This window comes from Podarcis erhardii (assembly GCF_964252035.2).
Source record: "Podarcis erhardii genome assembly, chromosome: 11".
In the NCBI taxonomy this organism is placed as follows: Eukaryota; Metazoa; Chordata; class Lepidosauria; order Squamata; family Lacertidae; genus Podarcis; species Podarcis erhardii.
The window spans coordinates 29,025,036-29,043,229 of NC_138501.1; the positions used below are offsets into that span (position 1 = coordinate 29,025,036).

Genomic DNA, 18,194 nt, shown 5'->3' on the forward strand with positions numbered 1-18,194 from the left:
GCCCGTCCCACACACTTCCTCCAATGGGAACGGCGGCCCCGTCTTCGCCTGCGCCTATCCGGAGCCTGTGCCTCCTCCGAACCAATCAGTGGAGCGTCTAAGGCGCCGCTTCTTCCGCGCCCCGCCCCTTGGCTACCGGATGTGTGATGTGGCTCGCGGCGCTGCGTAACTATGGTAAGCGCGGCGGTCGGGGGTTTATTTGGATGGGGGGGGGGCTTCGCTTAGGTCGCCTTTGTCTCTGGTAGTCCGCCTGTATTTGTGAGTGGGGCCGTTGGGCTGAGAGATGGGCGCCGGGGGTGGTCTCTGCCCGTTTCCGCTCCTCCCCCGCTCAGCCTCTCTCTCACTACAATAGTGGCCTTTCCTTTAAAAAAAAAAAAAAAGGTTGTTGTCGTTGCAGCATCTTCCCTTTCCCAGAATGTGGTGGTGAAATTATCGTTTGTGAAACCTGCTCCCCCCTTTTTAACTTACAAGAGGTTCTTCTTGTTATATTTAAAATGCTGCCTTCTCACCTGCTATTCTAAATACTATACTCAGGGTCTCATATCTTCATTTACTTTCCCCAAAGCAGCACTCAGATTCTTTAGGAGGTTTTTTGTGTGCTAATAATGACTGGTTAATAAATTAATAATAATTCACATTAAATTGCAGAGGCCTTTGCGTGACTTTAAACTGTCCTCGCATCAAGATGCCGTAGGTTTCCACGTAAAAAGCACTGGACAGTACCCGTTAAAATGCAGTGGCTAAACAATTGGAATTAGTGCCCCCTTGCATGTGTGCAGCAGCACAATCTTATCCCAAGTTTACATGGAAGTGGATGTGCACAGGACTGCTGTGTAGTGTTTTACATTATTTACATGTAACTATAGATAAAGGCACATGTACAAGCCATGCTGTTTACATAGGATTTCACTAATGGGGTTTTATTCAGTAGAAAGGTGCATATATGTGCCAAGCGCCAAACAGCTTTTGATATTTTGTTGGGATGAATAGTGAAACATCACCTTATATCTCTAGTTGCTTTTGAATCTTCGCTTGGTTTCAAAAGAGGTTAGTTGTGTGATACGAGTGGCTATTGTTTGAGGAAAAACTAGCTCAAAGTTTCCATCTGATGCACAGTCCTTGGTATTTGATTCTGGGTCCTGACCATAGTTCTTTCAAATAGTGAGACCACAGATGTTCTGGTATAAACTCTACTTTTTCTCTGCCTTTTTCACTTTACACTACACACATCACTCTCGTCTTTTTACATCAACTATAGCTGTCTGAGTTTGTGAGTTTAGAGTCAGTCCATCATACTTGAACATTGCCAAGAAATAGAATCCATGATTAGATAGGATAGATGATGAGATGCAGATAGGAACATGGGAAACTGCCTTATACAAATCAGGCCACTGGTCTATCCAACTCAGCATTGTCTACATGGATGCTTTTAGGCAGAGGTCTTTCCCACCCTCCTTTTGGAGGTCAGTGATTCAACCCAGGATCAATGCATGCCAAGTATGGGCTCTACAGCTGGCTACTCAAGGATTTAAAAAATATTAAATTGTTTCTAAATGCTAACAAACAAACAGCTGAGCTGCAGCCCATCCTCAGAGATAGGAGAAGACTTAATTATCAATGGCTTGGATCAGCAGGAAAAAGCTTGACCACCACATCAGTAGTGTTCCCAAGCTTACTCCTTTAATTTCACCTTAAAAAGGAATGGCTGCAGTTAACACCTATGGGGAAAAGTAAAATGCTGGACTTGTGATAGCATTTCTTGGAGGGCAAAACCTGACCTTGTGTCCTAACGCTGTGTGGCCTGATCCTCACTGACAGGGTATCCCCTAAAGGAGAACAATGTGTCTGTGAGACTTCCAGTGCCCTCAGTATGTCCTTGAAATGCACAAGTCTTCCATTTGCACACACCCAGTCTTCCATAATTATGAGCATTTTGGTGGTTGTGTGGTACAAGCAGGAACTCCAGAGTTGCAGATAACTTTTTCATCAGTTGTTTTTGTTTTGAGAGTTGAAATGCCTGTTTAGTTTGTGGTCTGTATAGTGCTTATAAATACAGAGTTCCAGTAGATTATGTACTGTATTGAAAAGAAATCATATTCTTGTACCAATTTATTTGCTAGGCGATTTAGGGTGTGTGCGCGTACTGGAATTGTTCACAACGTAAAGACGTACGTAACGTAATGGGCCCCAAAAACTCACTTTTTTCTACTCACTGGCAGGGAGGGATGCAGAAACAAATGGGGCAGGAAGATGATTTTCAAAAGTGAACCATAACTCCTCTTCTGTTTTACTTCTTTCTTTCAGTCTGCAATCTTCAATTTTCAGAGCCTACTGACAGTAATCCTTCTGCTTATATGTACCTGTGCATACATAAGATCATTGGCTCCCAGGTTACTGGATAATAATCAAACTGGGTATGTAACTCTAGAAATTTTGGGGGAGGGGGAATATAAATTGCATGTTTATAATCTCAGCATGATATCTGACACAAGTGATAGAGTAGACCCATTGAAATTAATGGACAAGTTACTTGCCCATTGATTTCACTGGATATCACCATTAATGGATTTTCTTCTCAGCTGTAATCATTGACGTGAGATCTGTGTCATAAGCATTTTAACCTTTGAAAGCCTAGCTAAACTATAATTCATTACAACAAATCTTCATGAGCTTTTGCTTCTTGGGGCATTAGGTGTTATATGATACCTTTCTTATCGATGCACACACAAGGTGGTTTAAGATTTTTTTTTAAACCCAGTGTCAATCAGTTAAAATTAATGAAAGAACAGTTAAATCATAAAAGCAACATATCTTTAAAATCCCTAACTTCAAAAAAGAAAAGCCATCTGAAACAAAACTATCTTAAGTGCAAATTTTTGCAACAAAAACAGCCGAAAATCCTACTGGGCATGCCTGAGCCATTAAGCATGGGGTGGGCGGGTGTGTATGTGTGTGTGTATGTGTGTGTGTATATATACACACACACACACACTGGACACTCGGGTTGCGAACGTGATCTGTGCAGGAGGCGCATTTGCAACCCACAGTGCCATGTCTGTGCATGCACGGGTTGCGATTTGGAGCTTCTGCACATGTGCAAAGCGCCGAAACCCGGAAGTAACCTGCTCCGGTACTTCCGGGTTTCGGCGCGTCCATAACCTGAAAACGCGCAACCTGAAGCATCTGTAACCTGAGGTATGAGTGTGTGTGTGTGTGTGTGTGTGTGTGTGTACACACACACACACACAGTCTTCGAATTCTAGCCATAACTACTCTATCTCTATTAAAAAGGCATCCAATTATAAGCTTAAAATATGAAATGCTGCATTTTTCTCATTTCTCAAAATGCATTTTCAGATTATTGGGCATATTCTGGAAGTGTGCCAGGATTGGTAAGTGTGCATGTTCTGTTTCCCAAAAATATACTGTATTAGTGGATGTTAGTGTGTCATCTAAGCATGCCTTTATTTGCCTTAAAAAAATCTTAGTGGTATTATTTTCAAATACACAGCATGTACTTTTCTGCAATTTTAACTTTGATAAACAGACTGCTTAATGTAAGTGTTACTAGTATTAGGAATCAAAATGTGTAGACTTAAGAGCAAAAATGTTCTGTATACTGAATTACAGTATTGCTAGCAAAAGTTCAAGCACTAAATTGCTCTAGACTCTCTGCCTGTCTCACGGGGTTGTTGTGGGATCAGTCTGCAAGGACTGCATGTATGCTACTTTGAGCTCCCTGTGGGAAGGCTATATGACAGGAAAATGTGAGGAGTGATGTGAGAGATTCAAGAATAGTCGTGGTGCATGAGGTAGGGCACTGCTGTCCTGGCTAGAGTGGCACTTCTGCTTGCCAGGATGGAGGAGGGGAGCGCTGGGTTAGTTGTGGCAGCAAACGCAAGTGTGTCAACCTGCATCTGCTACCACTGCCACCCTGATATTTCTCCCATCCTCCCTTCCACTCTACCCTGCCACACCACTACAACTCGAAGGGTGGTGCAGTGGCAGCACCACACTTCATGTGCCATGAGTGCCTATAGATTTTGTTCTGTCCTCAGCACATAAATGCAAACACAAGAGAAGCTGTGATTTAGAAAGGGGCACAGGAGGAAAGCGTTAAGCACTCTAGAATGCCACTTCCCCAATCTTCAAAGCAGCACATGGGGCTAATAGTTATCAAAACAAAAAATTAATCACTTGTTCAAAAACCTGTTGTGCCTAGTTTTGACACAAGAGATGTGGCAAGTTTGGCATGACCTTATTAGAATCATAATTTCTTGTCTGGAGAGCCAAAAATTCTAGCAGACATTATGTGATTCTCCCCCTCCTGCCTTCTGACTGTTGTAGCACTTGTTCTCTTTCTGTAAAAGGATAAACACAAAGCTACATCAGTGTAGAATGCAATTCTGCCACTTGTGTTTAAACAGCCTTTTTAATGTCTGCACCTTTGAGCAGACAAGCTGTTGCCTATTTGTAAAGTAGTGCTAACAGGCGTTGAATCCTAATTGATGATGGATGCCTCTCTCAAGAAAATTAAGAACAGAAAAGTACAACATGTAAGAAAACTGTAGGAGGTGGACTTCCTCAACATTAATTCTAAGCAGATGTGAAATTGCAGACGTTAATTTGCACAGCTATTTGCAGTTTAATTAAATGTGTGCCAGATGATGACAGTGTCTCATAATGTAATTGTGGTGGCCCTCACTTGTGCAAAGACTCAGTGAACTGTTTCTTTGCTGTGGAAAGATTTCTCACTAAGCAGCCAGCTTGTGTGAGCGGATACTTGTATGCATATTCCTTTGAGCACACCACCAATACAGAAGCATTAGCAATGCCATCTCCCAACTCCTCGAAAGATTCCATCAACAGTGTCTCTGAAAAAAATTACATATCTCTTGGGAAGACAGGCGAACTAATATCAGTGTACTGGAAGAAGCAAAGATCACCAGTGTCGAAGCAATGAATCTTCAACATCAACTTTGTTGGACTGGTCATGTTTGGATGCCTGATTATCGTCTTCCAAAGCAATTACTCTATTCCCAACTCAAGAATGGAAAGCGAATTACCAGAGCACAACAAAAGAGGTTTAAATGCACTCTCAAGGCAAATCTAATAAAAGGTAACATAAACACTAATAACTGGAAAACAATTGGAGAACAGCCTTTACCAAAGGTGTCATGGACTTTTTAAGATGCACGAATTCAAGGTGAAAAGGAGAAACGAGCTAAGAGGAAGGCACGTTTGGCAAACCCTCACCATGATCAACTCCCACCCAGAAACCTATGTCCCCACTGTGGAAGGACGTGTGGATCCAGAATTGGCCTCCACAGTCACTTACGGACTCACTGCTAAGACCATGTTCATGGAAGACAATTTTACTCAGCTACGAGTTATCACCAAAGAAGAAGAATTATATTTCATGCTTAACATACTCTGGGTATTACAGCATTTATTCAGTTAAATGTTATGGTGTTTGTCCAAATGTTACCCACCATAGATATATGGCAACAATTGTTCACTACAAGAGGAACATTTTTGACATGTTTCTGCTTTAGGGCAAGGGTGGGGAATTTCTTTTGGCTCCATGGACCAGATCATTATTAGGATCATCCTTGCAGGCCAAATTTGACAGGTGGGTGGGGCTACCCACCTGTCAAACTACCTGACATCATTAATGACATTGAGCGATTGACAAGCAGGCCCCACCCACCTAAAATCCATTGTGCAGGGTTTCCAAGCACCTAGCAACCCACAGAGACTGAAAGGAAGTATGGGCGCTGTCATAATGCCCTTTGCCAAAGTGGTTTTTGAAGTAGCCCATTTAAGCTGGCAGGAGATAGGGGAGAAGAGGCTCCTTCTCCCCTCCCACATCAACGTCCACTATCCACCCGCTCATTTACCGGTAAAGGAAAAGCACACAGCTGTTTCACAAAGCACTTTTGCAAAGGGCTTCAATCTGTGCTCACCAACAGGGAACAGAGCCAATGCAGCATTAAACCCAGTGGCATCACCAGTGATGTCTACAAATGGCATGGTTTAGCAACTATGACCTTGTGGGCCAAATTGTACCCCCTGATGATACAAGACTGACTTACAGGCTGGAGGCTGCCCGTGTCTGTTTAAGGCTTGTAGTACATATTAGCAGTTTCAAACTCTTGTGCAAGGGGAAGCATGTTAAGAAGATTTAGGGGAGGGCTGAGCAGTTACAAGGAGGGGGGATTACAAACTTAAAATTGTAAAAGAGAGGCTGTATTTGTGTTTCTCTGGTGCCCTTGATGCACTTTATTCCTGAAATGCTGCAGATTTACCTTACAAGTACTGTTCCTATAGCCTTCACTGGAAGTGGTCTGGGCAGAAAATTAGGCTGATATTGACACATTTTGCATATTTGTAGATATTGCATTGGGGCAGGGGTGGTCGTACCTTCTCTCTGTCTATGCTCTGTCTATCCTATCCAGTTGTGGTGTCCTGCTTGCACAATAGACTGTTGCTCATACAAATAGCATGTCTCCTTCATCTCCATCTCTTCACCTTCCTGTAGATCCCAAAAACGTGCTTGGAATTCTAATTTCCGGTGTCTTTTCCCTTGCAGATCTCCCTGCTTCACGTTACTGCATTTCTTTCAAGCAGTCATACTCGCTTGTGTGATGTGAACTAGCCAGTAATTCAATTTTGTTTCTTTTTCCAGGCGAGCGGAAGAGCCCTTATGTAGCTGTGTGCTGTATTGCGATGGCCTTCAGTATTCTATTTATACAGTAAAAATGGGGAAATATCAGGAATATATTTGTCAAGCGCATACGGAATAAAAGACTCGGGGAAAACAGAAGAGATGAAAAATATGTTCTACACTTTACTTTCTTTGTTAATGCTGGACAAGATACACCTTTGACAATTTGTTTCCATATTTCAGTTAGGGGAGCAGTGGTGTATTAAATTATAAAAATGCAGTTATTAATTAACACTGTCATACTTCTGCCAAATTCTTTTATGTGAACTTACACTGAATTTCAGATGAGACATTTTAAGATGGACAAAGTAGAAACCTCTCTTTGAGAATTGAATTGCTATTAAAATACAAAACCTTTTAAAAAGTTTATATTTTTTGCAACAACTTTTGATTTTAAAAATATAAAATCACAAAGATAGAATTCCAGTGTCACATTAGCAAACATGATTGGGCTTCTTCTCCTTCTCCTTCCCCAATGGCCCCTGTGCCTTCTCCAGTCTTTTCTGGAGGATTCCCACAACATGAAAATGCAGGAGGAAGGAGACGAAGGAGAAGTGCTGTTTGCATGAGCGACTGCCTTTTGTGCAAGCAGGACGCCAAAGCTGGATATCACCTTGAAACAATAAAATCTTAAAAGCATAGGCAGAGACAAAGTAAAATCAGATCAATATTGTACCATTATCAATAAGAGTGGTGGTGTAATAAGCAGTAGAGATTGAGGTAAAGCAGGGATGTATGCAAAAGTTCAAAACAATGTTTCAGATTAGAAGCACATTAAATTTGTGATTAATTGTTTTATACACACAGACAGGCACACATATAACTACAGGTTGAAAATATTTTTAAATTACTTGTTAAAATACCTGTAAAATAAAAGAAATACATTTTACAAAGATTTAATCCTGTTCGCAATTACTTCAGGCAAACGCTGCTCTGTATTAAAGTCAACACTTAACAATCAAATATTTTTGGTTTATTCTGATTTTTAAAAAATAAACATTTATATAATAACGTGCTGTGTGCTTATGATCTCTGCAGGCTGTTAAATTCTGGAACTTGTCTTGAATGTATGAGAAATATATTTGTTTCTCCTATTATGAAATCCAGAACTTTTCCTGAAACCTGGCTTTTATATTCATTCAGTAGTTGTATCTGCTGGAATATTCACTACAGCTCATACAAAAATTCAGAAAGGAACAATTGATAATACTGGCTTATTTATGAACTGAGCTTTTATAATGTGGCCATCCTATTTCTGCTTAGCTATCTTTATATTAGGGCTACTGTAAACAATAACAACCAAAACCCCTCTGGATTTTGTGCTTATTTAACAAGTAATGCTAATATCCTTGGACCTTCAAGTGTATTTTTGTACTCAATGATGTGTTCAGTTTCTTACAACCTTCTGACAATTCTCTTTACAATACATTATGTTATATTTTTCAAAACTACAGTAATTGTATAAATAACAGGATGAACAAGCGCAAAATTAAAGAAAGGTCATTGTTGAGCAGTTGTTGCTAAACTCTTGTGTGGAAAATGGTGTGTATTTTGGAGGATATTTAGCAGGCAGTATTTTTCACACAATTAAGATGTAAATTTATTCATGAAACTGAGAGGTGATGTCAGCAGCCAATGGATTCATATTCTTTGAGAGCAGTGTGGCATGGCATAATCCTGCATGTAGCGTTTGCAGAACAAGAATGCATAGAACTCCCAATATGCACATCACAATTTGTTGTGTGTGAAGTTTCTGAAAACCTGATCAGAAGGGGCCAACCATGACTACTTCAGAATGCTGTGTTTATGCATTGTTTCCTTTTTATGAGTGGTCAAAATGTATGCTTTCCTGATCTGTTCATATACCTCTCCACAGAGTTTCTAAAAACCTGTTTTCTGACCATGTTTTTAACAATGGCAGTTCTATAACTATAATCATGCTTCTGAATACAAACCTGAGAAAACAAATAAAATTTGTTATCCTTGAGAAAACGCATCATGCACATTGATACAAAATTTATTCTGAAAAGATGTTCCTTTTTTTAAAGCAGTAATGTTAAGAGAAATTTATTTCAGAAAGTTCATGCCTGTTCAAATGTTTCCAAATGTGATCAGGAAATACAAAATATATTACATTGTATCCTGTATTGAAGTATTCAGTTTATAATATCCATTGTTTATAAATGTTTGTTCCCAGAATTAAAACACAGTTACAATTGGGGATTAAAAAAAAAAAATTAAGTAGCTCAAAGCAGAATGTATTTACAATGTTTATGAAAAGTTTCAGTTTTCCACAACCCCTTAAGTAGCAGGAAGCAGAGGGTAGGAAAAAATACAGTGGTGCCCCGCAAGACAAACGCCTCGGAAGATGAAAAATTCACTAGACGAAGGAGTTTTTCGTTTTCTTAGCCACTTCGCAAGACGCATCTCCCTATGGGCTTGCTTCGCAAAACGAAGCTTGCCCCGCAAGCTCCGGGGATAGCGGGGAAGCGCAGCGCGTCTTCCCCGCTGTCCCCGGACCTCTTTTGAAGCAAGGGGCGGCGGGGAGAAGATCGCTTCTCCCCGGTGCCAGCCCCGCAATTTCCAGGGACAGGGGGGAAGGTGCGCGCCTTCCCCTCTGTCCCTGCACGGTCTCCATAGGAACGCATTGATTGATTTTCAATGCATTCCTATGGGAAACCGTGCTTCGCAAGACGAAAAACTTGCAAGAAGAAAAAACTTGCAGAACGAATTAATTTCGTCTTGCGAGGCACCACTGTAGTCTGCATGGAGAAAAGTAGAAAGTGGTGTTCTCCAAGGATTGGAATCAGGACCTGTGATTTTTAACTTATTCATAAACAATCTAAAGTTAGGGGTTAGCAGTAAGGTAGCCAAGTTTGCTGATGATACTAAATTTTTCAGGGTCAGGGCTTTTTTTCAGCCAAAACTCAATTCCGCCACCTCTTAGGTGGGCACCATTGGCATTTTAAGAGAACAAGGGAGGCGTTCAAGGTGAGTTCCTGCACCTGTTTTTCTAGAAAAATAGTACTCTTCATGGTCATTAAAAATTGCAAGAGTTCTGAAATGACCTCTCCAAACTGAATGAATGGGTGGTAAAATGGCAGATGTAACTGATAAACAAGTGTGAAGTGATGCAGACTGTTACAAGGAGCCAGGGGTGGAGCAGAACACGGCAAAATCACCCTAGTGGATGGAGACCCCCATCCCCCTGCCACACAAGGGAAAGATGAAGGAACCACTCCTGGCCAGTGGTGGTAGCAGGAGGAGCCACTGGCCACCAAAGTGCCACACCCAGCTCCGCATTTGCCCTCCTGCCCTTTGAACAATAGGGGCCCCTGACCCTTTCAAGGAAAAATGGGGTTGGCCCCTAAGAGTTGGTGCCTACATTGTGTTTTTAAGTTCCTTAAATCGCATTGTGATCTTTTAATAACGAGCTTTAGCACATACGCCTAGCGCAAACTCTAGTCAGAAAATAATGTGTTTGCATTAACACGTTCTTTTTCAGCCCAAGGCTGCATTGCCCTATACGAGAATGAATTTGGAAGAGACCTAAAAGCCTCAAGCCATAGCTGGGTGAACACTATATTCTTTAAATATGGAGAAAACAGTGATGGTATTGTGTGGGTGGGGGAACGGATTTTGTATTTCTTCATTGTAAAGAATTCTGCAGTGTATAACTAGCTTTAAATACTCCAGTAAGATGAAGTCTTCCAGGCAATCTTGAACTTTCCAATTCTAGCAATTAACATGAATGACTCTAGCACTTAGGAACGACATGTCTGGTTAAAGAGTACAGACTCCAACTGAACTTCTGTAGTGTGGCAAATGTGCAGTCAGATAGCGAGTGTGCAGTTATGTGAATAGTTGGCAGAAGAGAGAGGTCCTCAGGGAAGGAAGTTCTTTGGAACAGAGTCGTGAGGAAAAATGGCCTCACATACTCTTGATGTACGTCCAGTTTCACCTCAAGGGCACTAATGTTTTGCGTAATCCTAGGTTTGACGTAGAGACTCAAAATGTTGAAAATGGGACAAAAAATGCTTCTGGCTCTTCAGGAGCTCTTGACTCGTCTCTTTATATCCAGATAACGGACTTAGAGCAACCTCTGAACACATGACCGTGCTCACCAATTGGTTTTCTCATCCTTTAAGAACTTGCTTCTTCCCTGGTCACATTTACAGAGAATGAGGAAAGGGTAGGTTCTACTTCTTTTGAGTGCCTGTTTATGATTGTGGGTTTAAAACTGTGAGTGCCATATTGGAAAGAGAGTTTTATTCTGATTAACCTTGAAATCACATATAGTGTCACATCTACACGGTACATTTAAAGCACATAGCTTCCCACAAAGAACCCTGGGAACTGAAATTTATCCCTCGGAGCTACAATTGCCAGCACCCTTAAAAAAACTACATTTCCCAGGATTCTTTGCGGGGGAGCCAAATGCTTTAAATGAGCATTAAGCCTAGGATGGGGATGTGACCTAGTGCACATGGCCTCTTCACTTTGTTGGATTGTAGAGAAATGGATACTGGAGTGTGGACGATTGTACAACCAGATTCTTAGTGGTTTGTTTCGTTGGTTTTGGTTAGTTGGTTTTCCGCCCCTACAGTATTGCAAATCACTGCACGCTTTATATATTAGAGAGAGAGAGAGAGAGAGAGAGCCAAGCCTCAAGCTGATACTAAATGAAAAGCTTTATTCTTTTCCCCTCAACACCCCACTCCCCGCCAATAATATCTTGGTGCCGACAGCTCTTTAGGAACTTGTCAGTAAAAGTGCTAATTTTGAGAGAGTTGCTTTAAACAAACAAAAGCAAGGGAAAATAATCCAGTGCAAGTTCTTTGCAGACTAGACCCATTGAAATTAATGGACATGGCAAACTTACGTCCATTAATTTCAGTGGGTCTCCTTTGAGTAAAACTTAGTGGGCTATAATGCATATCCATAAATAAGCTTTTATTAGATTTCAGCTGAGTATTTTGCAATGGGGGGGGGAGGCACAACCCTTTTGGTTCAGTAGCAGCTTGTGATTGGTTCGTTTTTCTCTAGTTCTTTCTGTCTTCTCCCTCACTGTTTTAGAGGACTTTCCCCCATATTTTACATGTAAATAATAAACAAACAAATACCTTGGGGTGGGATTCATTTAATGAACCCCACCAGTGGAAGCCCTGTATTAGGCACAACAGGGCTTCCCCTCTCCTACCTCATGTGCTGCCTGTGCCCTCCAAAATTGCCCCAGGGAGGTCAGGGGAACCCCCAGATCAGCACATGGAGGGAGGGGAAATCTTTCTGTCTGGCAAGCTGCTATGCTTGCTCAGATGTGACATTCGGCATAGCATGATGTTGAATTCTACCCTTGAATGAATAAATATCCATATTTTAGAACGTTGACAGCTGCCTCTTTTCATAATCCAAAAAACCTCCTAAATAACACACGAGTTTTGTGAGTAAGGGAAAGTCTAGCAAAATAATGGATGTGTTTATACACACCCAGAGGAACCACAAAGAAATAATAATTCTAAGCCACTGGCAAGCTATGCTTCTCAACATATACTTCCACTACCACCTTTAAATATGTACCACAGGAATGAAAGAATGCAGCTAGCTTTATTGCATCCACCAGCCAAGTTCACTAGGATTTCTGATTTCCCTGCCATCTATGCTGCCCACATGTTTCTGCCCACCCCATCCCCTCTAATTAATGAAGGCAGTGAATGTACTGCCAGGTGGTAGCTCTCCGTTTTACTGAAATAAGCATTAACTGTAAAACGTGAAACTCTCTGACTTCTGACGTCAGTGGCAAACTTTCAACCAAGGTCTTGTTATCAATTAGCTGAGACCGGTGAGAAGGACGAAATCCTCTTGCAAGTCATGGCTTTTAAACTGTTATGACTGCAACCCTATACCCACTTACCTGGGAGTAAAGACCCACATCTCAATGGAACTTCCTCCATGCATAGAATTGCATTGTTAAAAAGTTTTTCTAGATCAAAAATTAAGCAGCTAAAATTCTGCTTCATTGCTAATGTATTAAAATTTTGGGGTTTTCTTTTATAACTGTAAGATGCAGACAGTTGTTTCCCTTACATAGCTGGTAACAAACATAAAAGGTTGGACAATAATTTGCATTTTCTCTAATTGCCAAAGCTAACAAGCTGCTTTGGCTGTTGAATGTCAGAACATAGAGTAGGTAGTTTTAACATCTTGCTTGCATGGTTTGTGTGCAAATGAAATCAGAAAGATCTTGGAGTGGGGTAATCTGACCACCCTCATGCTCTGAGATGATGAAAGACAAATTGGATTGCAGTCCCACCCCCACCCCCACACCCCGTGCATTTATTGATTGATTTTCAAGAACACAAATTAAACAATGAATCTTGAAATTAAATTACAGCACTCTTCCTCTCAATGCTATTTTTAACATAGTTACCAATGTTTTGATCTATTAAAGGCAGTGGGATCAATGAAGTTATAGGATAAAGCTGTGATCCCAAACATTAACTTGAAAATGAATCCAACTGGTATCAACTGGACTTGCTTCTGCTACCAACATACTTAGAGATTGTTTGTGCTTCCTATACTACTATACTGTCATTCTAGGGCAAGCCAATCTAGAAAAATTATAGTGTTTTCCATCTGATTGAATTGCCACCAAACAATCGGCTCTCAAGAACAGGCCATTTCTAATCTTTATTTCTAGACTTCTGATAGCACATCACCCAATCTGCAATCTCCCCTCTGTTCATCATCATCAATTTCTATCACCAATTAGGGGTGGGGGGTGTTACAGATCTAATCAGGAAAATCTCATTGTCATTGGCTGACCTCATCTCTTTATTATATGTTGTTTTAGAGGATGGACAAGAAAATAGAATTGCCAGAAACCAGTCATTATTAAAATGAACCTTACCCAGTAATACTTCATGAACTTTATCACACAAAACCAGTGCTTTTTTTCTTTAAAAATGAGTAGGGGTACTCTCAGTTTGACTCAAGAAAATCACCATTTTATAGTTCAAATCGGGGAAAATAAATACAGTAAATGGACAAAAGTACAAAGATTCACAAAATGTTTAGGGGTATGCGTATCCCCTTGTACACCCCCCCCCAAAAAAGCACTGCTTAAAACTAGAGAGCAGAACAATGCATCTACCGTATTTTTTGCTCTATAAGACTCGCTTTTTCCCTCCTAAAAAGTAAGGGGAAATGTGTGTGCGTCTTATAGAGCGAATGCAGGCTGCGCAGCTATCCCAGAAGCCAGAACAGCAAGAGGGATTGCTGCTTTCACTGCGCAGCGATCCCTCTTGCTGTTTTGGCTTCTGAAATTCAGAATATTTTTTTTCTTGTTTTCCTCCTCCAAAAACTAGGTGCGTCTTGTGGTCTGGTGCGTCTTATAGAGCGAAAAATACGGTATTTGTTTTTAAATTCACACAATTTGCTTAGCTTGACTTCAAACTTCATATAATAAAGAGATGAAGTCAGCCAATGACAATGAGATTTTCCTGATCAGATCCATAACTTTTTTTTCCTAATCAAGGATGGATAAAGCATAAAATAAAAAGTGGTAAGTAAACATCAGGGTTAGTAGTGTTTTCTCTTTCCTTCATTCTTCCCTTTCCACCATTCTCTCATATTGTCAGCCCAACTGAATATTATTCTAGAAAAGTTGTTGCCAAATCTGAAAAAAACGTCAGCAGTGACAGAGAACTTTATTTAGTGAAAGCCTGAAATCCACATTGTGGATCTTTCTAGCATTAGTATTAATATTTCTGACGTTTGAATATCATGCAGTGCTAACAGCTTGGCTTTATGCATTTTTTTTACTTGGAAGAAAGGCCCCTGATTTCATGGAACCTGCTCTCTGGTAAGTGCGTAGGAAACATTTCAAAGTCTCAGGTGAAATTGTTTGGTTAATGACCCACCTGGTCTGGAAGACAGTCTGTGTGTAATTGTTCACCCTATTCCCCACACGTCACATATTTGGCAAAGCACAGGTTCTTCTGTAGCCAAGTGTGTTGAGAGATATAGCCATGTGGGGCTTCACACAGAGGAGAAAAAGCATGATTACTGTAAAGTTAACAAATGCTGGGTGTCCATCACAATGACAGCTGGAGGTGGGGAAGGGAGCGGGGAAATTAGCATCCTGAGCATGAGAAATGAATGTTCAATTGTTTGGTTTTTCACCCTTCTGTCTAACCTCATATTCCCTTCCCTGTTTGTTTGGATCCAAGTCTGCCACACTCGAGCACCTGCTTCCTGTAGCAACCCTTATGGGCCACTGAGAATGAAGTACTTCTTGTTTTTGTGTGTTACTCTCGCTCAGATGGGAGGTGATGACCTCCCTGGTTTAGGAAAAGAAATCCTGCAACTTGATAAAATGATTCAATATGTGCTTGTGGAATCTGAACTGAAGACATTACATTATTCCCACATGCCACATATCCACTCCTTTTGCACTTGGAAAACACATTTATGAAAGAAAGCGAAGCGCATTCCTCAACAGTGCGCAATAGGACCACCGTATTCACACAGAGTGCCTCTGTGAGATTTCACTGTCATGAAAACACCTCAGCTTTTCTTCTCATAATGAAATACTGTATGATCTGAAGACCAGTATCCAGATGCTATATCCTAAGAGTGCAAGGAAAACAAAGGCCAAAGGTCATGTTATGTCAAATTCATATTGGAATTTAATTTCAAACGATTGCCACTCTGTGTGGGATAAGAGATCCGATCCAGGGCATGAGTAGGGCAGGCAGTTAAGGGTTTAACCATCCCCTCCTCGCCCACCCAAGGCTGCGATTTGCATCTGTACCCCACTCCAGCAGCCATGACACATCTAACACTGAACCTGACCCCAAGTACAGTGCATTTTGTGCACATTATTAAGTCATACATTATGTGCAGGGAGAGCTCATCAGTTCTTTGCTGGGCCACCAGCCTTAGCCCAAATAAGCCGTCCAAGGCTACCAGCCTTTATATGGAAGAAGAGAAAACAAACAGCTGTCCAGGTGCCTCAAAGTAGTATTTTGAAACTCAGTGGCACTGCATGACTAAGCAAGCTGTGGGCTGTAGTAGGTAATGCTTATTTCACAAATATGGACAATTATTTGCTTAATTGGGATGGAACTAGGAGATATGCTGCACAAGGTGCCTTCGAAAATTGTGGCCCCCAATCCACCTGGAGGGGGGTTACACCCAGGGCACATGCTTAAGGGGGCATGGCTCTCACATTCCCACTCAGTTCCTTTTAACTGCTAGAGCATTATTCGGGAATTCTCACATATTGTTATCTATAGGATCTATAGACAAACCATCCATTATCTATAAACCACCCATTTATTTTTCCTTCTACTAGTCTGGCTTGCATTAAATGCTTCATTCCCCTTATGAGTTAAAAAGGTATAAAAGGTAAAGGGACCCCTGACCATTAGGTCCAGTCGTGACCGACTCTGGGGTTGCGGCGCTCATCTCGCTTTACTGGCCGAGGGAGCCGGCGCACAGCTTCCAGGTCATGTGGCCAGCATGACTTAGCCGCTTCTGGCAAACCAGAGCAGTGCACAGAAACGCCGTATGCTGCCTTTTAGAATCTATATGATTTGCGGGGGGGGGGGGGACAATCCAAGGCCATTTTGAAGTTCTCTTTTAGTAATGACATTGGATTTACATTTTACTCTGACAATCATTTTGCATACGCATAAAATGTATGACCATGAATACAGCAGTCCTACTTACTGATTTCACAATGGTTGTCTATGATATCTGGTATCTTGCTGTCATTACAGTGGTACCTCAGCTTAAGAACTTAATTCATTCTGGAGGTCCGTTCTTAAACTGAAACTGTTCTTAACCTGAGGTACCACTTTAGCTAATAGGGCCTCCCGCTCCCGCCATGGAATTTCTGTTCTCATCCTGAAGCAAAGTTCTTAACCCGAGCTACCATTTCTGGGTTAGCGGAGTCTGTAACCCGAAGCATCTATAACCCGAAGCATCTGTAACCTGAGGTACCACTGTATTGCAGAGGTCTGATGGTCTCGTTGAGTTTAATTTCTGCTGGGATGAAGCAAAATCCTCTTAAAACATCTCTCAGCAGCTCTGCCTGAGGGAGGAAAGTTTACTGCCAATAGCTCTAAAGAGGTGAAGTTACTCTTGCAAAATTTATGTCTTTAAAAATTGCCTTTCACAAATGTGGCACATGTGAGAACGTACTCAAGGAAGTGCAATAAATGAATACCCAAATGGATGCTTTCCCTTCCCATATGTGCTACTTAAACATGACTACTCCTGTGATTTACTGCACTTTTAATGACAGGTTTACTACAACACATTATTTCCCTAGGCTCCTCTGTATCTTTATGTTATGCGTTATCCACAGGTGAGACACAGTCAGCCCCTAACTTTACAAAACAAAAGCAATGAGAGGCTGATATGGACAGTGGTTATCTCTCCCCAGATTTTCAGAAAACGGTGGACAAACCCTTACATTATTCTTTTCCATGCATTAAAACAGCTTTTGCTGACTTGGTGCCCTTCAGATGTGTTAGACTACACCTCCATCATCCCCACCAAGCAGGCCATGGAATGGGAGTTGTAGCACTGTGAGGAGCCTTAACAAGCTACAGTCCCCATAATTCTTTGGGGAGCGATGGCTGTTGACAGTGGTATCACAGTGCTTTAAATGCATGTGGATTTGGCCTTCGTCAGGTTCTACTTTGTCCACACTTTCATGGGGGGGGGATGGGCTAGATAAAATGAAGAACAATGGCCTGGATACCAAAGAGTCATCCAGGAATGGTAGGACTCCTTCCATTAGTTGAGGGAAATGGTGTTCCATCTAGGCTATTACTAGAGTATGGCGATGGGGTGGCACGCTGCTGCAAAGGGTCACCCAACCCTCTGGAGCAGATTTTTGAGGGGCAAATGATCTGCAGGAGGAAGAGAATAGCATCAAAAAATACTACTCCCCCTTCTGCTGGCAGGAGCACCCCATTAGCCCAACTCCTTTCATCAGTCACTTCTACCAGTGAAACTACATACAGTTAGGAAATGACAATATTTTATGTCCAACTTCCTTTTATAGCAAGACTATTCCAATTTATTTTGCTCGTCCTAGAGACTGGTATCTTTTTGAGGCATCCGTTTTATCACTAACCTATGGTAGGGTGTGATTTATTTATTTTTTAAAGATGTGGGTTTTTTACAAAAATATTTCTCATATTAAATCTAGAAACACTTTCACAATCATGCATTTTAAATGTTGTCTCTTGTAGGGAGTTGTACTTTCTCTCTTTTATATTTGTCGTGCTTTAAAATAATCATTTAGATATGCTGAAAGAGTCTATTTGTCATCATAAGCTTTCATCACATGCAGAGGATTAGCCAGAAGACACAAAAGGCGCTTGTTTTACTATGTCAATCTGTCACATCCAAAGCTTCAGATAAAACAGACCTCCAGGTGATTTCAAGGTTT

At 41.2% G+C, this 18,194-nt stretch overlaps 2 protein-coding genes across 2 annotated transcripts in view; one reads left to right on the forward strand and one right to left on the reverse strand.

The window, feature by feature from the left end:
• XRCC4 (X-ray repair cross complementing 4) overlaps window positions 1-18,194 on the reverse strand; it is a 234,677-nt gene that overhangs the window by 107,834 nt on the left and 108,649 nt on the right. The gene's annotated exons all lie outside the window — the stretch shown is intronic.
• Window positions 42-8,252, forward strand: TMEM167A (transmembrane protein 167A). Its single transcript, XM_081881291.1, has 4 exons — window positions 42-174; window positions 2,305-2,414; window positions 3,358-3,392; window positions 6,689-8,252. The coding sequence occupies exons 1-4, from the start codon at window positions 172-174 to the stop codon at window positions 6,757-6,759; spliced, it is 219 nt and encodes a 72-aa protein (XP_081737417.1). The 5' UTR covers window positions 42-171; the 3' UTR covers window positions 6,760-8,252.

Excerpts from the sequence above, each read along its gene's own strand:
- TMEM167A (XM_081881291.1), top strand. Across the intron at positions 2,415-3,357 it reads CTGGATAATAATCAAACTGG|ATTATTGGGCATATTCTGGA; the intron begins GTATGTAACTCT and ends ATGCATTTTCAG. Across the intron at positions 3,393-6,688 it reads CTGGAAGTGTGCCAGGATTG|GCGAGCGGAAGAGCCCTTAT; the intron begins GTAAGTGTGCAT and ends TTCTTTTTCCAG.